Genomic DNA, 27,675 nt, shown 5'->3' with positions numbered 1-27,675 from the left:
ATCTGGACTTTAAAGCTTAATTATGATCACATGAGTTGAGTATCATGGTGTATGTTATTCAATAACTGTAATGAATTTATACTTTAATACAAAGGCTACATACTATATATCTGTTCAATTACTAATTTCTCATGTGTCAATCATACATATCGTGCTTATTGTTTCTTAGTTATAACACAACTACGACAAAAGCTTGAAAAACTACAGGGATCTTATCTACCAGAGAGCTTTAGAGTGCCCTATGATCCTGGACTAAGAGCTGGAGCACTGGTTGTAAGTCACATTTGTTTTATTTGTATGCATGTATTATTATCTTACATGGAGTGTATTCAAATATGTAAGTGTATCATACTTCTGCACATTGATTTAACCCATTAAGGACCAAGCACAGTAAATTTATGTTGCTTGGTCCTGGGCTTTAAACTCAGCCGATAGTAAAAATACGGCTGGAGTTTAAAGCTTCTGCAATCAATCAGAAGCATGTCAGGTTGTCAGCTGTTAGTCCCAGCTGATAACCCGGAGGAGAAGGCAGGAGGGGTTTTATGTTAAAGAAAACCTGGCACCAAGTTCATGCTGTCCCACCCATGGACAGGTACATCCATTTAAGGGGTGCATGTTTGTTGTTCTGAAACACTATAGCATTTCAGAATAAACATACTTTGAAGATTGTCATGGAACTGGGCTCTTAGGCCCCCTGCACACGGGCAGAAATTCCGCGGCAGGATTTACCACAGAATTTCTGCCTGTGGCCGCTGCCATAGGATTGCATTAGAAAATGCAATCCTAGGCAGACGGACGCGATTTGTCCACGTGAAATCACGCACAGAAAACAAATCGCGGCATGCTCTATTTCTGTGCGGGGCTGACGGCTACGTTCTGTGCATGCACTGGCTGGCTGGCAGCTGGCTCATCAAATAGCCGGAGCCGCGGGAGAGGTGAGTGCCACGCTGATTCCTGCAGGGGCTCGGGTCTCGTCTCGCTGTGAGAATTCTCGCAGCGGGATCCAACCCGGCCGTCTGCAGGCGGCCTTAATCATGGGGCGGAACCTCGTTGCCAGCCTCTACCGTTCTGTTTTAAAGTATGTTTCTTCTGAAATGCCACAATGTTTCAAAATAACACAGCCTTTTAGTTGTGTGCCTGTCCCAAGTTCATATTGTCCGTGGATTGTTCAGCATGAACCTGGTGACAGGTTGTCTTTTAGCATACAGTATGATCATATTTCTTCATTTGTTTTCTGAAGTATATAAATCATATAGGGGTTATCCAGTATTCAAGAAACATCTGAAAGCAGCCCACACCTGTCCATGTTTGCTGTCCGGTATTGAAGCTCAACTGGTTCTGTGGTGCATTACTAGACAGAACCCATGGACGGTTGTGGTTTTCTTTTTGGAAGAAAGCAGCTCTGCTTTTCTAATCTTGTGCCAATCCCTTTAATCATTGCATATTGAAAAGTTCAGTAATTTTCCAATTCCCCAAAATGTTCAAGATCTCTGTTTGCTGCCAGTAATGGAAACCTGTCTTACACTTTTCAGAATTGAGTTTAGAAAACTTGTATCCAGACTGGGCTATCCTACACAGCCTGAGGGTATATTCACAGAAAATTCCACAGTATGCCCACACCGAAACAGAGTCAAAATCTGCACTATTGTTGCGGATTTTGATTTAAAATTAGCTGTGGATCCATAATGGTTGCTGGGTGAGGGATATGAGGGCTGCTTAGTGCACTGCATTGAGGGGCAGCTGATTTTGAGTCAAAGTCCACGCCAATGATGAAGGATTTTGACTGTTTTTCCTGCTGCGGAAATGTTGCAGATTTGCCACTGAGTTTACTGCTGCAGAAAATCTGCAGCTTTTCCGCTGCGTGTGACCATACCCTGAGCATAGTTTACCTGCCAACTCTCAAGCCTGGAGAGAAGCAGAACTGCTATTAAGTAGATGGAAATATTTCTTTAAAATAATGTAACAAAAATATATGATTTCATGAAATTCCATTCAGATATTTTATTTATGCAATCTGTCAGCAGAGGAAGGAAAAGGTAAACGTTTAGTACCCATACTGTCTCACACCACAGTACTATTTTCTACTACTTACCTCCATTTAGCACTGCAAATTTCTTGACCATAGACAAGAAAATAAATCTGACAGCTTTGGGCAGTGCTAGATGGAAAAACTGAGTGGCTCCCCGTATGTGGTGCTGGCTCTCTGAGATGCCAGTGCTTAGTTCTCATTGCCTGTCTCATAATAGGCAAGATGTACATAACATCGTAGGAAAATGCATCCATCTTCTTGCTAAGATTACTATAACACTGGATCGTATTGTTACAGTTTCTCTGTTAAAGGGGCTGTGAGTTAAACCCTATCAACAGGATAGCGGATAAGTTTCAGATCACTTAGGGTCCAACTGCTGTGGTGCCCACCAATCCTGAGAATGGGGTTCTGAAGTGAGGGCAGTGACAGTCACTCATGCGCACTGACATCTTGTTTATTTCAAAGGGTCAACTGGAGATAGCAGAGTTCATGTTCTTGGCAATCTCCAGTGGTCCCATTGAAATGACTTGAGCGGCGTTGTACATGTGCAATTGTTCACACTTCAGGATGCGCAGATGTCCTTCTATTGGGATCAATGGGTGGCCCAATGAGCAGTCAGACACTCACAAACTTTAAAGTTATCCCTTATCCTGTGGATGTGCGCAGCTATATATCAGATATGGTAATTAAAATGCTTAAAGTAGATTTAATTATGATGAGACACAAGAATCTGGTGATAATGAATATGTTTTTGTACAAAAGGTAGAAAAGTGCAAAGTAATGGCTTCAAAAAAGAAACCACTGTGGCTGGAATTTAAATGTGCTGACACAACGGCATTGTCAAATGAGACCATAGGAATAATATTTAAGCATGGAGATGACCTTCGTCAAGATATGCTCATTTTACAGGTAACATTTGTGTAACCAAGCAGTTATTCTACATGGACTCAGTCGTGTTGTAAAATTGCATACTGCTGAATATTCGTTATCACAATATGCTTATTTTAATACATATCCCCATTAAAAACAGTCTCTGTGATACCCAGGACACACATGCAGAACTTTTTCTTCTCCCATAGCTGATTATTTTTACATGCATGGCTTTTGGGTATTTTATAACCTTTGTATCTGGTCTCAATGAAAAGCTCACGCATGGCACAATTATGTGCTTCAGTGGGGTGACTGGTGCAAGACCCCCTGTCTATGTACAGTGTTGAAGAGAAGAACTTGATATAAATATAATCTTCAACATCTTTACAATGACCCAATAACTAGACCTTATGCACATATTTGTATTGTAGCTCTGATTCATATGGAGCTGCAATAGTGCACTTGGTGTGGGGCCTATACCATACCTCTGTGCACCCCACATGTCATCAGGATATTTTTTTGCAGATTCTATGCAAATCTCACAGAAGAGAAATCATGCCATACTCCAACATAAAGCTTCTGCCTGATGTTGTAAGCTCAGGCCTGGAATGGTAATCTAGCCAGTCGGGCAGATTCCCAGTGGACTGGCTGTCATCTCAGGGCACACACTGCACTGGTAATGCCAGCCCTGTATAATCCCTGCAGTTTCCAAGGGCTAGATTAGGACAAGAACCTGTGATTACATCAGTTACTTGATCATCACAGGTCCTTCACTCTGTGGTTCAGCAACTGTCTGCAGAGAAGGTATGAGAGGAGCCCATAAAGCCGTCTCTGCAATATCACAGGTGCTGCTGCCCATCAGGGAGGGGAAGATGGGGACCAACGTTGCTGCCAGTGGGAATAGAGGTGGGAAGGTGGACGATACTGCTGCCAGTTGGGGGGAGAGATGGGAAAATGGATGATAATGCTGCCAGATGGGGAGAGATTGGAAAGTGGACAATACTGCTGTGCCAGTGGGAGAGAGGGGAGGGAAGTGGATGGTACTGCTACCATTAGGAGAAGGGCGGGGAGTTGGACAATACTGCTGTCCGTGGTGTTTGTTTGGTACCTCTTGTTTTGTCCCTGCCTTCACTTCATAAATCCTAAACTTGTGGGTTTATATTAATGTACTCTTTCACAGCTTATACATCTTCATGCCATAAATTGCCTCTTGCTCTACAGATACTGGCGGAATTCACGCCTCACCTTAAAAAAACATACTAGTGAGTCATCAATAGAAATGCACTTCCTGGTGATGTATGCCAAGGCAAACGTGGCACAGAAATGGTCTGTTAAGGGCCTGATTTTATATAAATTGTCATAATTGGGGTCATCTACAGGTGGGCAGGTTAATATAGTAAACCTAAGGATCATTTCCAAATGTGCCGTAGCAATGGCCATGCAGGACATTAGGTGGCATAGAAGATATCCATGCTCTAGTACTTTCTAATGCTTAGGTTCTTTACTAGTCATATTCGATACAAGGCTCCAAAATGTAACCATAGTCATTGCATCTATGGGATTTAGCATAAAAAAAGATGGGGTTTTGGTCTATAAATGGTTGGGCATACAATTATGCCTAGACCACCATTGAATCAATTAAAGCGGTTTTGCAGGGAGAATACTATTGATGACCTATCCTCAGGATAGGTCATCAACAGTTGATTGGCTGGGGTCCGTTGCTTGGGATCCCGACAGATCAGCTGAGTGGGCGCATGCTGTCAGCACCGCAAATACACAGAGGTTGGAGCAGAAGCAGCGCAAGTCTCCATGCCGACCTCTGTGTAGTGGCCGGCCCTTGTAACTGCAGGCATGGCTCTCATTGAAATCCATGAGAGCCATGCCGGCAGTTAAAAGCACCAGCCACTATACAGAGGTCGGCACAGAGACTTCCGCTCCGACCCCTGTGTATTTGCGGCGCTGACAGCATGCGTCCGCTCAGCTCATCAGTCGGGGTCCTGAGCAACAGACTCCAGCCGATCAACTGTTGATGACCTATCCTGAGGATACGTCATCAGTAGCATTATCCCTGCAAAACCCCTTTACATCATCAGGGAAAAGAGACTTTAAAAGTCCATTTCTCTGAGACCGGTGCGTCAAACTGTATCCTTGAGATCCCAGGGAACTTAGGGATCTGGAGTACATAATTTTGGGGCTTATCTGCATAGAGTCAGAAGAGTCAGGGGCCAATGCAGTGATATATATGCAATACAGTCCTGTGGTAGAGTATGAAGGGAATGATAGCAGCTACCTCAGTTTCAGAAGAGACAAAGGCGTACGCCTCCTTAATAGGAAACACTCTGCGGCAATTTTTTTTTTGGGGGGGGGAGGCTGTGCTTGTGTATGAGATGTTTCAACACATGTGGGGTTAATAATATGTACTGTAAACTAAGTACTAAAATGAAGTAATATTACTTGAAAAAGCAATTAAGTATTAATTTTCTTATGTTTTAAAAATTTAATTCACACAAAAAGCGCTATTCCCATCACCCAAACTATATTACCCCTTTTAAACTTTTTTTTATAGTTTTATAGAAAAATGTCCACTGATAAAAGGGGATGACAGGGAGGTATTCACAGGTAGATGATGGGGAAGATGGCATGAAGGGATCAGGGAAGTGATCACAGGGAGTTGATCTCTGTGGGAGAGAAATCGCAGGAAAGTGATGGGCTGAAGACCGCAAGTTGTATTTTCTTTTCACCAACAGGGTCTATGGTCGCTGACTCTAGTACAAGCTCCTGATTTAATTGTCACAGTAAAAGAACTGAAGTAGTTAAAAGTGTGGGTTGAGAGAAACCGTCCATTCTTCTGGCTAAAACACTTTGATTGCTCAGTCAATATTGACTGACAAATCAAAGGATTACTGAGTCCAGACAGCTTTGATTGCTCCTCTGGCAGTAACTGATGATTGGCTGCTGCTGATGACAGCAGCCATCACTAGTGTGTCACCATGTCATGTAAATGCTTAGCAATGTGTGCTGCTAACCTCTTCCTGGCCATTAGGTAAATGTACAGTTGTACATCATGGCTAGGAAAAGGATTAATAGATTTCAATATTTTCATTTAATTTGTTTATTTTATTCAGATACTTCGAATTATGGAATCTATTTGGGAAGGTGAATCGCTAGACCTTTGCTTGTTGCCCTATGGCTGCATTTCCACAGGAAACAAGATAGGTGAGTGATGCGGCGTGATAGGTAAAACCATACTGTGATACTGGTTCTGCCTTTTTATGTACTATGTAATATATATATATATCTATATCTTATTTTCACAACTGACTGCTTTACTCTAAAGCTTATGCAGCCATATCCATTACCATTCCACTTACTGAGTATGAGGTACAGCATATCACAATGTGCATGTTGCACACCAAGTCTAGTTTTTGGCAAACTGATTTGTTTTCAATAAGAGATGCCAAAAACATTTATCAACTGGAGGACTATTCTGTGCAAACATTTGGATACTATCTCCGGCATTACACTGTGGTACAGCAATTTAATACAAAAAAATTAGGGTAGTTGCGTATTTGTAGAGTAGGGACATTAGTGTACTGGCAGCAATAACCAATTTACTGTATTATTAATTTATTAGGAACTGTCAGAGCTGTATTCATAATTAATTCATCATTGAATACCGTTTCCCACTTTTATAAAAACAATGGAAACTGTCTTTTAATGCTTCCAAATGTAAAATAATGCACTTGGGGAAAAATCATTTTGGGCCTGAGTATTGTATTGGCAGTTTGGCATTATCCAGGACTTCAGAAGCATAGGATTTAGGGTTTCTGAATTCTGACAGCTTCAAAATGAGTCCACAGTGCAGCCAGGCAACAAAGAAGGCAAGTAGGATGCTTTGCTGCATAGCTAGAAATATAACCAGTAGCAAGAGAGAGATTGTGATCCTGCTTTATAGAGCTCTGGTGAAACCATATGTGGTATACTGTACTCCGTTTTGGAGACCTCCTCTACATAAAGACATAGATAAAATAAAACAAGTCCAAAGATAGGCTACAAAAATGGTGTAATGTCTTAAGTATAAAACTTACCAATATCAGACATTTATGGCATGTCCAAAGGCATGCCATATATCTGATAGATGTGGGTTCCACCTCTGGGAATCATCAGAACGAGGAACGCCCGACCCCGTCCTGGATTACTGCCACTGGTTGCTGGGAGTACAGAAATAGCTGAACTGGTTGTTCTACATTGTTTCTGTAAATCACATGGAAGTGAGTGGTGGATACAGAAATTGGCAGCTGCACTATGGTTTCCATAACTTCATTCACTGTTTTGGGAATTATGGAAAAGCACATTGAAATCTATGCAAGTTATGAAAAAAGTCGAGCAATTACACCATATCTACACTGAATTAATTGGGAAAAAAGGATGTACAGAATGTGTAAATAGTTTTGACCTTGCAGTGAATGTAGTTTGTATATATTAAGAATTATGGTTGCTGTATTGACTAAGAACTAGCCAGTTTTCTTTATGTAGTTTTATTATACCTGCATTTAGTCATCCTGCTATTGCCTGTCAAATCCTTGATTCCTCTACAGAGCAATTATATTTGTTCTTTTACATCGGTTCACATTTCAGGAATGATTGAAATTGTCAAAGACGCTACTACCATTGCTCAGATACAGCAGAGTACAGTTGGGAATACTGGTGCATTTAAAGATGAAGTTCTAAGTCAGTGGTTGAAAGAAAAATGCCCACTTGAAGACAAGGTATAGCTTTATCATGCCGATTGTGAAAGCTTTCTGTGTTCCTTTCTGTAACTTGAAATTGCAAAGAGATAGATAGTATTTGTGTAGTGGATAATTATTGCTCTCACAAGGGCATATTCGATTTTGCATGCTGAAGGCCTGCAGCGGACTCTGATTGTGAGCCTGGCCGACGATGCTGCATACCTTTTTTTTCTCTGTATTGTGTATGACTGTGGTGGCATCGCTAGGTGACTGCATGAGTATCTGCGCCCCATGCGCAATGTTAAAATTGTGTATGGACTGCGTGTCAGGCGGCCTCCTTTGACTTCAATGAAGACCCACCATGCAGAATCCACGGCAAAATAGAGCATGCTGTAATTTTTTCCCTCCGCTCGCAGAATATGCAATTCGTGAGTGTGAGTGAAAAAGCGATTTTATATGCTTTTTAATGTTGCGCTACCGCGGATCCTCCGCACTGATTTTGATTGCGTGAGCCCGGCTTTAATTTGTTACATGATATTCCAAATTGTATAGCATTGTATGTGTTGTAGAGGGAGATCTATATATGTGACTATTGTCAGGAGTTCTAAAAATAACCCAAACACCGTTTATAAGAATAACCCTAGCAACTGTCTTCCACAAAAGTAACGGCTTGTGGAACGAATATGAAAAAATATCAATTTCTAAGCACGTCTGTATCTGCTTTATATGCATGAAGCTTCCGATATAAGTAAATCAAGAAGATTTATTGCTAAGATCAGCCTAAATCATGAACATTTACAGATTATGACCACCATGTTGAAATGTACCTAAAGTTTTATTGAAATGCAGGTACGGTGGTCCCTCGGGTTACAATGCCCTTGTGTTACAATACTTTCAATATACAATGCTGTTTTCTAGTCCATTGTAACTTGAAACCAGATACAACATAAAATGGCACAGACACCGCTGATCTCCTACATGAATGACAGGCTAGAAGATTCAGCCAATCAGCATGGGCATTTCACTGGTAAAAAACCTATATTATTGAAGTGCATGCACGGTCTTATAACGCTTCTCTACATTAGAGTACAGTACTACATATACTGTACTGGATGAGCTGCTCCTTTAGTCACCAGCTGAGGGTGCTGCCATGTTATTTTCCGAGAGCCCTAAGGAAACTCCTGTCCTCTACACAGAAAGGGATTTACATTGTCCAGCTGATGTTCCTGACTTTTTTATGTAAGGTCTTGCTTTATTTCTGTTTTGGGGGGCTTCTGAACCAATTGCTAGTTTTCCATAGAGTTATAATGTCAAGTCATAATGTTCTCAGTTTACAGTGTCTTACTGGAACATTTTAAGATTGTAACTTGAGGGACTGCTGTAGTTCTTAGATTCTGTGCATTTTCTCGGTTTCCCAGAATCACTCAGGCACAGCATTCTAATTTTTAAAAGCATTTTAAATATCTCAGTAATTAGTTTATGCGCCTTTTGTATGTGTTTCTCTGTTGTATTTCTCATCTAACATTATCACTTCACTTCTTCTAAGCTGAATGCAGCCGTGGAGAGGTTTGTTTATTCCTGTGCTGGTTATTGTGTAGCAACTTTTGTACTTGGAATTGGAGACAGACACAATGACAATATAATGGTAACTGAGACAGGTAAGACCGTAGTCCATTGATTACAATATTTAGCCAATATTAACGGCTATATAATTGAAAATAACACTGACGAATGAAACAAACAACAAACACACTTTGTATTTTTTAAGTGAACATGAACTGAATGTGTCATTTTTTTTCTTCCAACACAGGATCGCTTTAAATATTTAATCTGTACTAAAATATTTAACAACTCATAATGGCTCAGTGACATGGGAAATGAAAACGGATTAGACTTAAGCCTAGAATGTTCTCCTTTCACATCCCCTAAATATCATTAGAAAAATTATAGTTGCAAGCCTGAACATTTTTCTAGAAATATCAGCTCATGTTTGTTGTAAATCATATCAAGGTTTTATATGCAGTACATATATACATATAATTAGTTTTAGAATAAGAATACATTTGACAATGTGGATTAAGTTTGCTACATGTTGTTGGTGTACAAGTTGGACTCACTACAGGATCCCCACCTTGTGGGAAGAAACACACATTATCTTCATTGTATAAAAGCAGCAACAAAACCAAACGGCCCTAAGTTATGGTTGGTTCACCGCAAAGTAGAATCTAAGAAGTTAGAAATAAAATGTTAGATGTTCTTACCTGTAATATGTTTTTGATTTTAGGTAATCTATTCCACATTGATTTTGGACACATCCTTGGTAACTATAAAAGCTTTCTGGGCATTAACAAGGAGAGGGTTCCATTTGTTCTAACACCAGATTTCTTACATGTGATGGGAACTTCAGGAAAGAAAACAAGTGAATACTTTCTTAAATTCCAGGTATTACTACACTGTATCTAATATTTACAAACTGAGCATGCTGAATACAGTGCATGGGCACATGGGTGGAAATTCCGCAGCGCGATTCCGCACAGAATTTCTGCCGTTGAACGCTGCCATAGGATTGCATTGTTTTACACAAACCAATGCAGACAGATGCGATTTTAATCGTGGAAAACTTGCACAATAAAACAAATTGCGGCATGTCCTATTTCAGTGCGAGCCTCGTTAAGGCTCACACGGCCACGTCGTCGCTAACAGGCCGGCTCTGCACTGTGCATGTGCAGCTTTGCACCAGCCGGCACATCCGCAGACTGAAGATGCCGGACAGGTAAGCCAGAGGTCACTGCAGGGGCACAAGGTCGCATCCCGCTGTGAGAATCTCACAGTCGGAATCCGATCGCCTGTCTGCCTTCGGCCTAAAGCAAGACAAATTTGTAAGCAATACAGAAAGGAATGATATGGTTTTTAAAGTACTTCTACTCATACATAAACTGCAGATGGTCCAGACGACTCGCTGTTGGACATGCGCAGTACAGATTTTTTTTTCAACTTTTCTTTTTCCTGTGCTGTCGCTAGGCGGTGACATGGAATCCGCAACCTTTCCGCAATGTTGATTGCGTAAGGGCCACGGGTCAGACAGATGCCATTGACTTCGATGGAAGACGTCTGTGCGGAATCCACACAAAAGTAGAGCATGCTGCAATTTTTCCTCCACTTGCGAAAATCACAATTCGATTCTGCAAGTGTGCAGGAGGAAGCAATTTTCTACAGCATGCTATAAACTGTATTTGCTGCACAACCGTGGATTCTGCAGTGCAAATCCGTTCATGTGCAGGTGACCTTATAGATATTCTATATTTTAGAAATCATTTGAAAAAGCATTGGAGCTGCATTGCTTGCATTGAAATGCAGTTGGCTCCAGCTAGACTCTTTGGTAGAATAATGCAATAGAAAGGAAGTGTCTCTGTAGAGAAAAAAAGGTTAATTTCTTAGCAAAACTCCTCCAACAATTGTAAGGGCTCCAGAGCACAAAGAGGTACACGAAGACACCATTAAAAATGCATGAAATGCAATGTATATTTCATCCTCTACTCACATGCGTGACCTAGGAAAAACACATCTAGTATTTATTATCAAAATGATCATTTTAAACACATAAATGGTTTGCAGAAATAGTGAAGAGATAACGATCTGTAGATAAATGTCTGAACACCTTTACCTATTTCTAAACCATTTACCAATCTCTGACTTGTTAGAATGTTGAGATGAATATTTATGTCATTACAACTATGTTGGATACTGGGACTTTAGGCTGCATTCCCACGAACGTATTCACGCCGAGCCGATATACGTCGTCCTCATCAGCAGGGGGGAGGAGGATGGAAGAGCCAGGAGCAGGAACTGAGCTCCCGCCCCCTCTCTGCCTCCTCTCTGCCCCTCTGCACTATTTGCAATGAAAGGAGATGGGACAGGGTGGGGCTAAGTGCTGAGAATTAGCCCCGCCCCCTCCCCACCTCTCCCCATTGCAAATTGTGCAGAGGAGGCAGAGAGGGGGCGGGAGCTCAGTTCCTGCTCCTGGCTCTTCCATCCCCCCCCCCCCCTGCAGATGAGGGCGACGTATATCGGCTCGGCGTGAAAACCGAGCCGATATACGTTCGTGGGAATGCAGCCTAAGGCCCATTTACACTGGACAATTATGTCTAAAAATTCGCTAATCGGCGATCGTTTTAGTGATAATCGGTGCATGTAAATGGGCGCGGGGCAGCCACATTTTGGGCACTTTTTGGTGATCATTAAAATCAAGCTTACCTGATTTTAGCCATCAGTTTTATCAGTAGTTCTCCATGGGGGGGGGGGGGGGGGGGAGTGCTGATAGCATTGCTTCCCCGTGGAGAACAAAGGATCTGAGCACAGATAATGGCCTCTGGCTATTAGCTGAGTTCAAGGAAGGCTTCATTAACATACATAATTGGCATTTAAGTAGCTGAGTAGCTACTTGAATACCAATTATTTTTTATGCAAAATAATTGCTCAAAGCTGTTGCTCAAATCTTTGAGGGATTATCTGCGCGTGTAAATGGGCCTTTACAGTTGTGGTCAACATTATTGGCACTCTTGATAATTTGCTTAGTACAATAAAAGCCAATATCCTCAGAAATAAGTTGATGTGAACTAACTTTGTATCATTAAAATAGTTTAATAGCGTGTCCAACTAAGTTCAACAAAAAAAGTTACCTGCCAACATACATGTGGTCATCTCTAAAGAGATATAAGGAATACACTTACTATATAACATGGACTGGATTAAAGGCACCATCCCTAAGACTTGGCCACAGAAAACATTTGGAGGCTGTCATTTTGATAAAGGTTGTGCAGTCACCTGTGAGATTCTTGCAGCTGTCTGCTGATACTTTCTTCGGCTGCAATTCTCTCAAGGTCTTGAACGCCTGCAGGGTTCCTTCTGTTAATTGCAGATTTCAGCTCTCTTCTGCTGTAGGACCCATTTTGTTCAATTGAACCCTAAATATTATTACACCTGGGAGCACATTTTGCCTTAAAATCCTCCAGATAATGCTCTGATTTCATTTTTCTTATAACATGGTCAAGCCTCTAGGCCTAGAGGCAGCAAAGGAGCTCTAAAACAATAGGTATCCTCCACCATGTTTCACTATAGGTAGGGTTCACTTTTCTTTATAGGCCTGATTTTGTCGTCTATAAACAAAATGCTGGTATACATTGCCATCAAGCACTTATTTGGTTCATCTGTCCATAGAACATTTTTCCAGAAGGATTGTAGATAATCTATATAACTTTGGTCTTTATTATCACTTCCCTTAACCCCTTTTCGCAGCAGCCCTTTTTGTTTTTCTGTTTCAGTGTTTATTCTCCACTTTCTTATTTTTCCAGCAGCGTGGTTACATAAGGGTGTGTTTTTGTGGGTTGAGGTTTTTTCAATGGTGCCATTTGACGTACCATAGAAATTTGTAAATTCAGTACCTTATAAGTAGGGCACAAATGGGGAGAAAAAGCAATTGCGACATTTTTGGTGAGATTTCTTCTTACGACATTCATGCTACAGTAAAGATGACTTGTTATCTTTATTCTGTGCATTGGTGGATTTAGCGCTAACAAATTTATATCGTTTTTTATGTAGTACCTAAAAATATAAAATCTTTTTTTTTTTTTTCAAAAAATTGCTTTGTGCCACAAACATTTGACCCACCCCATACGATTCTTTTTTTTCCCGTCAATGCAACTGTGTAAATGCCTGTCTCTTGCAAAGCGACTTGTAGATTTTATTGGTACCGTCTTGGGGCACATACAACTTTTTGATTGTTTTTTGTTCAATTTTTTCTTGAAGACGAGATGAAAAAAAGGGCAAGTCTGAAATTGTGTGTTTTTTTTCAGATGGTGTTCATTGTGAAGGATTAATAATATATTTTAGTAAAGGGCATTTTTATAGATGCAGCATTACCAATTTCTTAATATTTTGATACAAAAAGGGGGGATTTTTATACTTTTTATTTTTTTTACATTTTTTGTAATAATTACAAAATTATAACTTACTTATTTTTACTTTTTTTTAACTTCTCATAGTCGACTTGAACTTGCGATTGTTTGACCAACATAGACAAGTCTTATTAGGTAGAATGCTCCAGCCTGCCATGACAATCTAATGCCACCCCGCAATCATATTATGGGGGGTGGTACTTGGGACATTTTAGTCCTAATAAGGGCATTTAAATACCGCTGTCAGAATTGACAGTGGCATTTAAATGGTTAACAACTACAATTGGAGTTCTCTTCGATCGAGACTGTTGCACGCAGGCATTAGTTGTCAGAGACAATGACACCTGGCCTGTACTGTACCTGTGCTGCTTTCTTTTGCTGATAGAGGTTTGGCTAGAGTAATACACTGTAACAGATCACCTGTGAGCAGCACTTGGTTGGGACTTGTTTTCAGCATTCGATATTAGCAAGAACACTTTCATTCACTGTGAACAAGAAAGATCTGAAACTGAAGCCTAAAATGTATTAGAAAATTACTGTTTTTTCATTCGGTTATAATTAGAGATGAGCGAACGTACTCGTTTCGAGTAATCACTCGATCGAGCACCGCGATTTTCGAGTACTTTCGTACTCGGGTGAAAAGATTCAGGGGGCGGGGGGAGGCGTGGCGAAGCGGGGGGTAGCAGCGGGGAACAGGGGGGGGCCCTCTCCCCCCCACTCCCCGCTGCAACCCCCCACTCACCCACGGCGCCCCCCCCCCCCCCCCCCGAATCTTTTCACCCGAAAATCACGGCGCTCGGGCGAAAAAAGGGGCGTAGCCGAGTAGGTTCGCTCATCTCTAGTTATAATTAAAGTGTATTTAGAAATATGTAGGGAGCCGTTTTAACCACAGACAGTGCAGTTTTTTGAATTGCTATGGTAACTGAATGCATATTTTTTTTATTTTCAGGATGTATGTGTAAAAGCCTATTTGGCTCTGCGACATCATACAAACCTTATGATCATCTTGTTCTCCATGATGCTCATGACAGGCATGCCCCAGTTAACAAGTAAAGAGGACATTGAGTACATTCGAGAGTCACTGACTGTTGGGAAGAATGAAGACAATGCTAAAAAACATTTTCTTGACCAAATTGAGGTCTGCAGAGATAAAGGCTGGACTGTGCAGTTCAACTGGTTCCTTCATCTTGTTCTAGGCATTAAACAAGGGGTCGAGAAGCATTCTGCTTAAATCTGCTGGGGCCATGGTACAGTACAGAGTGGCCATGAACATAATGACCTCCCTATATAAACTGAGAAGTAGTAGCGTAATGATTTAACTCTTCAACTAAAGCAGCATTAACACACACTGATCAGTTTTTGAACAGGTCTGATCTATGAATGCTTTATATGTTAGTCTATTTCCTAATAATTCTAAAAAGTTGAAATTCTGACATATAACAAAAAATTAACACTTTTTCAATTACCCATAAGACTAAGCATTCCCAAAAAGAAAGATTCTCATTACTGCTCTATTGCTCAGCCTATGCAGAAAAGATTTAACACTTTGATGTCTATAGTTTATTACTGCAAACAATTTTATTTTAAGATTTGATCACAGATACATTTCAGGTCACAAGTCACATGATTTTGACAGGAAGCATCCCACTGGATTATTATAAAGATATATTTTACAGAATTAAAAAACTAAGAGAATGTATTTTGAGTGCACTGCTAAGTGTGAAATATCAAGTAGATTTCCTACTGAATAATATATATATTTAAAGAAAGACAAATGTCATTACTAGCAAAATTGTATCACAAGAAATGTTTTTGCCATATAGTAATAAAGTCTTTGTGTGCTGGATGAATGCTAGGAATAAAATCGTTGCTGTCTATAGACCTTGATTTGTAAAATAAAACTTTGTACATATTCCTTCTTTGTACAAGTCAATGGAGTATTCAAAGGTTCATGAAGACAAAATTGCAGCAGTTTTAGCCACATAAGCTCTGCATTCTACTGTACAGATTCAGTCGGGTGTCGTATGTTCTGAAATATACCCTAATAGAATGATGAACACATCAAAGATATATCAATGAGGCCATACTGCAATAGTGATGGTAATTGCCACAAACTGGAACTCCACTGGAACCAAATCTTTGCCTGATAGATGTATACATACTGAGACACAACTAACATGTGGTTATATTTGTACAAGTTGTGCATGAGTGTCAACTATGAAACATCACCTTTTTCTCTTATGTCCATGATATTATGTTGGAATCTGACTGCCTGCAAAAATGAGGCTTTATGGGCCATTTACACTGGACGATTATCTCTCAAAATTCATTCAACAAACTAAATTGAGCAATAATCGTTCAGTGTAAAAAAGTACTTTACTATTTATTCACTATCCGTTATCACTGACTTTCAGTCAGCATAAAAAACCATTGCTGGATCGCGGATTATCGTTCAGTTTAACCCCTTTAGTGGCACGCCCGGGAATGTTCCGGTACGAGCTCCACTGCCCATAGCGATATAGCCCGGAGGATTTCTGGGCTATGTTTCACTATGGGAGCTGCAGAGCACACTGCCATAAGCTGTGACAGTGTGCTCTGCGTGCACAGAGCCACACAGAACAGTGCAGAACTTAGAAAAACAGAAGCAGGAAGAAATTGCCGATCTGCCGGCAATCTCCCGCTTCTAAATTCAAAGTCCTGCACTGCTTTGTTTACAGGTTGCCATAGAGACCATCGGCTTGTCAGAAGCAAGCCCATTGTCTCTGTGGCAGGGAGAGCTGGTGCTTGGCTGTCAGAGGACAGCCAGGCACTAGTTCTTACAACAGAGATCAGAGAAAACCTCCGATCTCTGCTGTCTTAACCCTTTAAATGCTGCAGTCTATTTGACTGCAGCATGTAAAGGGCTGTCACCATCGGTCTCTGTGAAGGTCCCCTAAAGGGACACAAATTTTAAAAAAAGTAAAGAAAAAAAAAAAGTAAAAAAATTATTTTAAAAAAAACACTTGTCTCCCTTTACTTGGTAAAAAATTAAAAATAAAATTACACTTGTGGTATTCCTGCATCGTAATGACCCAGAGGAAGAAGTTAGTACATTATTTAATCCCTAATGACATGGCCCCTTTTTTTCTTTTTTCCCCATTTCTTTTTTTCGTCCCCCCGTTTAAAAAATCATAACTTCTTTATTTATTCATCGATGTCGCTGTTTGAGGGCTTGTTTTTTGCGGGACGAGTTGTATTTTTCAATGGTGCTATTTAAAGTACCATATAATGTACTGAAAAACATTTACAAAATTCTAAGTGGAGTCAAATGAAAAAAAATGACACTCCACCATCTTTTAGTGCGTTTCGTTTCTACGGCACACAAACTGCAACAAAAATGACCTGATAACTTTATTCTATGGGTCAGTACAATTACTACGATAACACACGTGTGTGGGTTTTTTTGCTGTAGTACTTGTATTTTTTTTCAAAGACATTTACATTTTTAAAATTATTTTCTGCTGCATCTTCTGCGCCCAATAACATTTTTATTTTTCCGTTGACGTACTTGAGCAAGGGCTCATTTTTTGCGAGATGTCCTGTAGTTTACATTAGTGCTAATTCGGAATACATACGACTTTTTGATCGCTTTTTTTCTGGGAGACAGGGTGACTGAAAAAGTGCATTTCTGGCATTCTTTATTTTTTTTCCGGACTACGTTCACCATGCGGGGTAAATAATGCACTTTCTTTTATGATTTAGATTTTTTTTATTATAGATACGGCAAAAGGAGGGTGATTTAAACTAATTCCATTTTTTTTTTTTTTTTTTTTTTTTTTAAAGTGCGAAAAAGTTGTGGAAAAAAACTATTACAATTTGGTATAGGCATAGTCGTACTGGCCTGTAGAATTACTTTAATATATTATTTATACTGCAGAGAGAATGCAGTGAAAAATAAAAAACATGCCAGAATTACAGATTTTGTTAATCTTGCCACTAGAAAAAATGGAATAAAAAGTGATCAAAGTTTTAAAGGTTCCAAAAAATTTGATAAATGAAGACTAGAGTTCATCCCGCAAAAAAAACAAGGCCTTCTAGAGCTCTGGCAATGGAAAAAAAATGAATATGGCTCTTGAAATGTGGTGACACAAAAGCAAACCTTTTAAGAAAAAATGTTTTAAATGTACAAAAATAGCAAAACATAAAAAAACTGTATAAACTTGGTATCGCCAGAATCGTGTGACTCAGAGAATAATGTTATCACATTATTTATTCTGCACGCTGAACGTCGCAAAAATGAAATCGAAAAAACAAATGGCAGAATTTTTTTCCCCCCAATCCCCCTACAAATGTTTTTACAAAAGTTATGCAATACATTATATATAACCAAAAATGATGCCATCAAAAAGTACAACTTGTCCCGCAAAAAACAAGCCCTCGTATGGCTGTGTCAATGGAAAAATGAAAAAGTTATGGCTCTTGGAACGCGACTGCAAAATTAGTTGAAATTAAATGATTAGACCATTTAAAAAACCTGCCCTGGTGGGTCCGACAGGGTGGTAAGAAACCCACCACTCAAGGGGTTAAATGCTCCCCGCTCAGTGCTTCACATAGAAGGTGAAGCGCTGAGCGAGAAGCCTGCGATCCAGCGCTAAGTCTTCCTGTCTAAATGCTCTGCACGAGCGCTAACTAACTTAGGGGTGACGTCAGCACTCGTGCAGTAGTTTAGATCAGGGGTCCCCAACCACCGGTCCGGGGCCAGGCCGTTAGGTGCTTAGCGCTGTTCCGCGGCACCGCCGGGAACTTTTCTTCTAAACACAAGGCCTGCGGGCCGAATGCGGCCCGCTGCCTCGTGTTATGTGGCCCGCGGCGTGCCGATGCTGCTCGCCACTGAAGCGATTACCAGCGGGGGCGTCAGTGTGGAGCCAGGATCTTCCTCCCTCAGTCCCCTGCTCATTAGTTCTGCAGTAGAGGACTCGGGGAGGAAGCGTGCCGGGCTGCACACTGACGTCAGGGCAAGCAGAGAGAGAGAGCGACGCTGACAGCAGGGAGGAGGTAAGTATATGGGTTGGGGGGGTGCTTATTACTAGGGGGGGCGCTTATTACTAGGGGGGGCTGGTTATTACTGGGGGGGACTGCCTGTTACTGGGGGGGACTGCCTGTTACTGGGGGGGCTGCTTACTACTGGGGGGGGCTGCTTATTACTGGGGGGGCTGCTTATTACTGGGGGTGGGCTGGTTATTACTGGGGGGGCTGCCTATTACTGAGGGGGGGGGGGCTGCCTATTACTGGGGATGGGTGCTACTTATTACAGGGGGGGCTGCTAATTACTGGGGGGGAGGGCTGCTTATTAATGGGGAGGACTGTATTACTGGGGGGGGAGATAAATTATATGCTGCCCTATGTGTGTGCTGGGGGGGAGATAAATTATATTCTGCCCTATGTGTGTGCTGGGGGGCGGCGGGGGGGGGATAGATTATATACTGCCCTATGTGTGTGCTGCCAGGCGGGGGGGATATATTATACTGCCATTATACTGCCCTATGAGTGTACTACCAGGACATTTTAAATGTCATCATTAAAATAAGTATGCACTAAACAACCCCCTTCATAACCCCGCCCCATATAACCAAAACCTCGCCCAACCCTGCCGGGCCTTGTAAAAATGTTCCAAAAAGGTTGGGGACCACTGGTTTAGATGATGGCCGTCACGTGTAAAAGGGACATTAGATAACAGTTCAGGGAAACACAGAGGAGAAAGATTTAATCTTTTATTTAAATAGACTATACATATGTACATATAACAGGATCATAGCAGACCTACGGCACATTGGCTAAGAAGCACCTTCATAATGGGCTGCTCTTAATGAGATTTTGAATATTTGTATTATGAGGGATGTATGTCTTGTGTGTATAATATATATATATATATATATATATATATATATATGTGTGTGTGTATGTGTATGCTGGACATATAATTGGCTATTCATGCATGGGATACCCAATGGTCTTATTTCTATATCTTTGATATATTCATTACTCTAATAGGGTAGAGTTCATAACTTCGAAGCAGACCATTTGATGTACGTGATATGTGAATAATTGCAGATGGTTTGCATGATTTAGATTTATATAAAGTATCTCAGTGAAATTATCATATTTAATGACCGCTGGCTTCAATATGAACCCTATGTGAAATATTATTTATTATGAGACTTCCCTCCAGAGATTAGACTGATTCTACATTTGAATGTGAATTTTGTAGTAGAAGATATTCACTTCATTCCCTGAATACAGGGCGCAACAGTATGTATACAGGAGGTTCCTATTGGGATCACCCTTGTCAGGGCAGGTTTCCCAAGATTGACAGGAAGGGCAATTGGGTAAGGGCAGAGTAAGGATAATTTGATCCCAGTCTTTTCTTCACTCTTCTTTCTTTTTTTCTTTATAAGATTACACACAATTGAACTGAGTATTTTAAGATTATAATAAAGGTTAAGTTTTAATGGTAGTCCATCTTGCAAACTAATTTGTCCTTTGACTTCCATTGTTCACCCTGTGATTTTCACCTATTTACAATTAGAAACCCAAATTTTCTTATATACCCATAATTAAAGGGGTTGTCCCGCGGCAGCAAGTGGGGTCATACACTTCTGTATGGCCATATTAATGCACTTTGTAATGTACATCGTGCATTAATTATGAGCCATACAGAAGGTATTCACTTACCTGCTCCGTTGCTAGTGTCCCCGTCGCCATGGATCTGTCTAAATTCGCTGTCTTCTGGCGTTTTTAGACGCGCTTGCGCAGTCCGGTCTTCTGCCTGGTGAATGGGGCCGCTCGTGCCGGAGAGCTGGTCCCGCGTCGTCATCGTAGCTCCGCCCCGTCACGTGTGCCGATTCCAGCCAATCAGGAGGCTGGAATCGGCAATGGACCGCACAGAGCCCACGGTGCACCATGGGAGAAGACCTGCGGTGCATCGAGGGTGAAGATCCCGGCGGCCATCTTGGAGAAGGAAGAAAGAAGTCGTCGCAGAGCGGGGATTCGGGTAAGTAATATATATATATATATTTTTTTTTTTAACCCATCCCTTGGGTTTGTCTCGCGCAGAACGGGGGGCCTATTGAAAAAAAACAAAAACGTTTCGGCGCGAGACAACCCCTTTAATAATGAAAAGATGCAGTAATAATCACAATCAAACAAAATTAACAAAATATTTTCAAAGTTTTAATAATAGTGTAAATATGTCAAAAGTTGTGGCAAATGACTATAACAGTAACATTGCCAATAAACATGGCAGTGACAATATGAAGAGTGGTGAAATCAGCTACAGATCTACAAACAAAAAATTCAAATGCATGTAGAAGTACAATAGATAATGATAACATTAATACTGGTACTCCTACAGATCTCAGAGACAGATGACAGCTCAGAGTTAGCACATATTAGTCAACTTTTCTAAGATAGTATAGAAATCCAGACTACCGAATTTCTCTGGTTTGCTTAGAACAATGGCTAATATGCAAAGAAAAGCATAACGGGCCATTCTTTGAAGATGGTTACTTGGGGGGCGGAAAATGTATGTCTTTAATAAAACCTAAGTACTCATAAATCCCCTGTGTTGTCGTTGTACTATTGGATAAACTGTACAGTGAGCTTTAATGGCACAGATAACATCCAACAACTAAATTCTTTATGAATCCAAAATATTTCTCAGCAATTATCATCTGCATGTCTGACGGCTTTTGAAGAAAACTTAGGTAAACCTTATATTCAAGAGAAAATTCACCTATGGAGAAGCCACTTACATTTCTAAATAGTCTATTATTGAGCCAAAATAGTGCTCAGTTTCCTAATAAAACACTTCCATCCTGAACCTTATTTATACCTTTAACATATTTAAAAGTTTGTCATGTCCGCCCCTCCCTTCTCTCTTCTAGGCTACACAAATGTAAGTTCTTTAAGTCTTTAGTAATAAGTTTTGTTCTTGAGGCTTTCCGCCAATTTTGTATCTCATCTTTGGACTTGTTCTATTTTATCAATGTCTTTCTTTAGCTCACTCTAATTCACCACGTACCACGCAGCATGAGCCCTATTCTTTTTTTATGGGTAGCGTATGCACCCATAAGCTACCCATACGCTTATGAGCAACGATACATATGCAACTCCGCCATGAGACAGAACAGGGAATTTAAAAAAAAGATAAAAGTGAGATATGCTGTCATACGCAGTGCACCTGCCAATGTTTGCTTATGATACGGCCACGTGTGTGTGTAACATATGTATTAAAACCTCCAGACACATTGAGTTTGGTTGCTGAAAGCCAGAGCAAGGCTGCTACTGGAAATTACTCTGTTGCAGAGAATCTGTTAGGAGGCTGAAAGCCTGAGGTCTGTGGCAAAGCAAGATGTGAAAATATCAAAATGATCTCTGTGTTAATCTTATTATTCAAAGGGTTAATACAACTTAAGGTGCATTTACACTGGACAAATGTTGGGCAAACGATGCCCGACTGTTACAGTACTAGTGGGGTGCATAGGTACGCACGGCGCGGGGCTCCCTGAATCTTACCCACGCCCAATGTCCCTTCCTGGAGATAGCCCTGAAAGTGGACACGTCCAGGCCGCCAACTCTGACCCTACTCTGCCTAAAGGCAGGACAGGCAGAAACCACTGTACCTATGCAGGTGACTACTCACTAGTACTGACAAGCTAGGCAGATGGAATAACCAACGGGAAAAAAAACCACAGAACACAGGCAGAGCTGGATCGGGACTGGGTAACTTCCACTGGAGAAGGACTAAGGTCAAACATACAGAGGATGGAACCAATAACTGGCAACTGCTATCAGCAGCTGCCAGACTGTATTCAGGAGTCTCCGCCCTTAGGGCAGAGACCAATCAAGCCGGCTGACTGGAGCTCCCAGCCAGCCACTATAACTCACAGAGATAGAGCACGCGCGCCTCTCACAGCAAGCACATGCGCGCGCACGGCCGCTTACACACACCGGAGCACGGCGCCGCCGCTCGCCAACCTGAACGCGGACGCAACGTCATCCAAGGATGCCGTGGCGACCCGCGCCCCCGTCGCCCAGGGCCCCTGACCGGCCTCATGGAAACACCGACATTCGTCCCTGTGTGTACTCACCCCCATGCTGTCACACAGGAACAAGATTTACTGGCTCTCTCACAGAGCGGCCAGCAAGGGGCCAAGGTGGCTGAAGGAGATTTCACTCCTCGCTCTCCCCCCGCTTCTCTTCATTTACTGTAAACAGCGGCTATTCAGTACTGAACTGCTGCTGTTTACACTGAACAATCATTGTTCAGATCATTGCTCATCGTTTGGGCTGCATGAAATCCTGAATGATGAGTGTAAACAGCAGCCATTCAGTACTGAATAGTTGCTGTGTTAAGTGAATGGAAAAGGGCTAGGGAGAGTGAGGAGTGAAATTTCCTCCAGCCACCTCGCTGCGAGCCAACAATTTTTGCTGTTCTGTAACAGCACGGAAGCGAGTACATGTGGGGACGAGTTGTGGAGACCATATTTAGACATTGTATCTGCCTTCTTGTACTCTTATCAATTTAAAATAATATAAATTTCAAAATATATAACACAACGTTATGTTCATCTAGTTAGTAGGTAGTACTAGTAATGATTAGGAAATTATAGTACCAGTGTTTCTGGTGGTGTAATGCACCACTGACTGATGTAATATAGTGAAAGGGATTGAAGTTGTAAGCATATAGCTGCAGTTTTAGGACCTGTGATGACGTCACCATCATTCAGCCTCTAGGGTGTTTGATTGATAATAGTTCTGCTTTGTGTATGTCACATACACACAGCTCTGCTACATGCGTGTCACATACACATAACTCTGCTACATGTGCTTCACATACACAGGTCTGCTACATGCACGTCACATACACACAGCTCTGCTACATGTGTGTCACATACACACGGCTCTGCCTCATGCGCATCACATACACAGCTCTGCTACATGAGCGTCACATACAGCTATCCTACATGTGCGTCACATACACAGCTCTGCTACATGCACGTCACACACAGTTCTGCTACATGCACGTCACATACGCACAGCTCTGCTACATGCGCGTCATACGCAAAGCTCTGCTAGATGCACGTCCCATACGCACAGCTCTGCTCCATGTGCACCTCACACACGCACAGCTCTGCTCCATGCGCGCCTGTCACACAGACACAGTTCTGCTCCATGCGTGCCTCACACACACACACACACAGCTCTGCTCCGTGCGCTCCTCACACACAGACACAGCTCTGCTCCGTGCGCTCCTCACACACAGACACAGCTCTGCTCCGTGTGCGCCTCACACACAGACACAGCTCTGCTCCGTGCGCGCCTCACACATAGACACAGCTCTGCTCCGTGCACGCCTCATACACAGACACCGCTTTGTTCTATGCATGCCTCACACACAGACACCGCTTTGTTCCATGCGCGCCTCACACACAGACACCGCTTTGTTCCGTGCGCACCTCACACACGCAGACACCGCTTTGTTCCGTGCGCACCTCACACACGCAGACACAGCTTTGCTCCGTGCGCACCTCACACACAGACACCGCTTTGCTCCGTGCGCACCTCACACACAGACACCGCTTTGCTCCGTGCGCACCTCACATACAGACACCGCTTTGCTCCGTGCGCACCTCACACACAGACACCGCTTTGCTCCGTGCGCAACTCACACACAGACACCGCTTTGCTCCGTGCGCGCCTCACACACAGACACCGCTTTGCTCCGTGCGCGCCTCATACACATAGAGCTCTGCTACATACTTTGTTCATCTCATACAACGGGGATCAGAAGCAGCACAGCACTGGAGATGAAGGACTGTGATAACGTCACCGTCTTGCTCCGACCCTGATCACATCACATGACGGCGACGCTTATCCCAAGTGAAGAACTTACTTGCTCCACCTCTAATCACATGACAGGGACAACATCAAAGTTCCTGCATCCTTGTGCAGATTATGGGTGGACTACAAGCCCCTTGCAGCCTCAGTTGCTATGGAATACTGACAAACGTGTAGTCAGACAGCAGCTGTGTGCATACAGGGCTTATGATGATGTCAACGTCATGTGATCAGTGGCGGAGCATATAACTCCCTCACTGGAGATAAAGGACCTTTGATGATGTCACCGTCATGTTATCTGAAGCGGAGCATGTAAGTCACTCACAAACCCACTGACTACTAACGCAGGGATGGACAGGTCGTCGTTAGTAGTTTGATTTATCCCGGTTTAGCTTGAAGGTTTTCAGGTCCTCAGGCTGACTGTGAGTCAAACGGCTTGAGTAGCAACAATAAAGGAGAAAATTGTGCTGATGATTATTGTGCTTCATCAAGCCTCATCTCCTAACCTGCTCCCCTCCTGTAAATTGTGACTACCTGCTGATGACTCCTGTCTCTCCTCCCGACTAATCTTTCTGCCTCATCCTTTTGTACTACATTCCCAGACTTCCCGACAATAACTCCTGGCTTTCCATCTGACTACGCTTTTTGCCTCATGCATTTGTACTGCAAACGTATCTACCTGCTGATGGCCTTCGGCTTCCTCCTTATTACACTCCAGCCCTGCATGGCTACTACACTCGCAGCTCCTACCCAGTGCTGGTAAGATGCTACATAAAGCTCAAACACTGTGCAAACAGCAGCGAAGCCGTGGACAACGAGGACCTGGGCTGCTTGTGAAAAATCTTTTGAAAATTCAGGTACGCTTTAACCCCAAACACAGGTGACCCCGGCATACAGCAGTTATATTACATAGATTGAGCACAGTGCTTTGACTGTTAACGATTAAGTATTGATTCCACATTTCAAAGATTTGAAATTCATCTTGATTTAACTGTGCAACAAACTCTTGTAGACCGCACTACATGCATATTAAGGTGTGACACAAAAATTTCTGTTGCTTTCTCCTTCATGAAAGAATTGCAAGCACACATGTAAGGCAGAACAGTCCTTATGGGTTTTAGGCCAGAGTGTGTAGCTTGGACTTCACTCAAAGATGGGGCAATGACATGGACACAGCAAGGTTAACAAAAAAGAACACTTACTTAAGGCCCATTTACACTGAAAGACAATCACTCAAAGGACAGTTTGAGTGACAGTTTTGAGCAATCATCTTTGCATAACTCTAAGTAGCTAATTATCTACTTAATAGTTAATGCAGGTGGAGCAGGATACCGCCGCGATAGCTCAGAGAACAAACCAGCTGTTTTGTATGTGCAAACAGCTGCATTGTTATCTGAGCTTTCAGCTGGTGTCCCGCTGAGAACTGCCACAGGGATACCAGCTGAAAGAATACTATCAGCGCCGCCCGCTGAGAAAATCAGTGTGCTTCGCTCATAACAGTCATCAGTGATTTCTAGCTTGCTAGAAATCACTGAACGAATAGTGCACGATGGCTGCGTGTTTAGACACAACAGTTATTGCTTAAAAGATGTCGTTTGAGCAATAATCGTTGTGTCCAGATGGGCCTTTACTCTACAGCAATGGACATGTTCGATACAGTCTCTGAATGAGTGCTGCAAGCTTCGGAGATACACATCCTTACTCCGTAAGGCGTGGCTGTTACAAATAACAGTGCTAACATGTTACGGCACTCTGACCCTCCGAGCACCGAAGGGACGAATTGTTTCAATAAGGACTTGTGGAAAACCCTATGCACTTCCCACGTGGCTGGCAACTCAAGTTCGTAAGCGAGCGGGTTATTTACACGCGTGATGGTAAAAGGGCCTACAAAGCGCGGTGCCAGCTTTAAGGACGGGACCTTCAATCTTAGGTTCCTGGATGACAGATACACCTTTTGACCCACTTTGTAATGTTCGGAAACGGAGAGGCTTCTCCCACTGCGCAGCTGCATGCGAGACCCCACTACCTCCAGATTCTTCTGTACTTCCTTCCCTACCTCCTGCAGCTCATCAGTGGTGACATTAGCTGCAGGACAGGCAGACGGGGTAGGAAGAGAAGTCAGGAAACGGGGATGCTGGCCATAAACGCACCAAAACGGAGAGACCCCAGTGGAAGAACTGGTACGGTTGTTCAGTGCAAACTCAGCCAACGGCAGAAATTCAACCCACTGATGAGCCTTTTCGCTTGCAAACAGCCTTAAATATTGCACCAAATCCTGGTTCTTCCGCTCAGTTTGACCATTAGTCTGCGGGTGGAATGCTGAGGAGAATGAAAGCGAAGTCCCAAGGTTTCTGCAAAAGGCCTGCCAAAACTGCGCCACGAACTGGACCCCCTGATCGGAAACAATGTTTTCAGGGACTCCATGGAGGCGAACAATTTCTTTAACGAAGACCTGGGCAAATTCAATCGCCGAAGGAAGTTTCTCTAACGCCACAAAATGGGCCATCTTCGAGAAACGGTCCACCACCACCAGAACGGTGGTGAACCCCTGTGACTCTGGCAAGTCAGTAATAAAATCTACCTAAAGGTGTGACCAGGGGCGCGACGGCACAGGCAATGGTATTAGGGGACCCTCCGGACGCCGCCGGCGAGTCTTGCTGCGAGCACAGACCGAGCACCCCTTTACAAAGTCACGTATCTGACGGGACATGCCAGGCCACCAGTAAGTGCCTGGAGCAGAGATCCAGGGTCCCTTGCACTCCCGGATGACCCGCAAAAGCTGACGAGTGGGACTCTTCAATAACCGTGAGGCGTAAAGATTCTGGCACAAACCATCTGCCCTCTGGCACCCCCGATGTAGCGTCCTGCTGAGCACTCTGAAGGCGGGGAATGAGACCAGAGTTCACAGCCGCAACCACAACCTCAGGTTCCAGGATATTTTCGGGAGGCAGCGACTCACATTCTGGCACCCCAAAACTCCGCGAGAGAGCATCAGCCTTGACATTCTTAGCCCCCGGGAGATACGTCACTATGAGATTAAATCTAGAAAAGAACAAAGCCCACCTGGCCTGACGTGCCGTGAGTCGTTTAGCGTTGGCGAGATATACCAAGTACTTATGATCAGTGTACACCATGACGGGATGTCGAGCGCCCTCAAGATGGTGACGCCACTCTTCTAAGGACCACTTGATTGCCAACAGCTCTCGATTACCTA

The 27,675-nt window shown here is 42.6% G+C and overlaps 1 protein-coding gene across 5 annotated transcripts in view; it reads left to right on the top strand.

The window, feature by feature from the left end:
* PIK3CG (phosphatidylinositol-4,5-bisphosphate 3-kinase catalytic subunit gamma) overlaps positions 1-15,498 on the top strand; it is a 55,221-nt gene extending 39,723 nt beyond the window's left edge. For all 5 annotated transcript variants that reach the window (XM_066591941.1, XM_066591943.1, XM_066591944.1 and 2 more), the window contains 7 exons: positions 170-273; positions 2,792-2,938; positions 6,025-6,115; positions 7,538-7,668; positions 9,176-9,287; positions 9,914-10,071; positions 14,533-15,498. In XM_066591941.1, coding sequence (XP_066448038.1) covers positions 170-273; positions 2,792-2,938; positions 6,025-6,115; positions 7,538-7,668; positions 9,176-9,287; positions 9,914-10,071; positions 14,533-14,814 — 1,025 coding nt within the window. In that variant the 3' untranslated portion in view covers positions 14,815-15,498. The remainder of the gene's footprint in view (positions 1-169; positions 274-2,791; positions 2,939-6,024; positions 6,116-7,537; positions 7,669-9,175; positions 9,288-9,913; positions 10,072-14,532) is intronic.
* The last annotated feature ends 12,177 nt before the right edge of the window (positions 15,499-27,675 follow it).

This window comes from Eleutherodactylus coqui, chromosome 2 (assembly GCF_035609145.1).
Source record: "Eleutherodactylus coqui strain aEleCoq1 chromosome 2, aEleCoq1.hap1, whole genome shotgun sequence".
NCBI lineage: Eukaryota > Metazoa > Chordata > Amphibia > Anura > Eleutherodactylidae > Eleutherodactylus > Eleutherodactylus coqui.
Note: the sequence above shows the minus strand (reverse complement) of the source record. Positions and strands in the feature narration are given on the sequence as shown.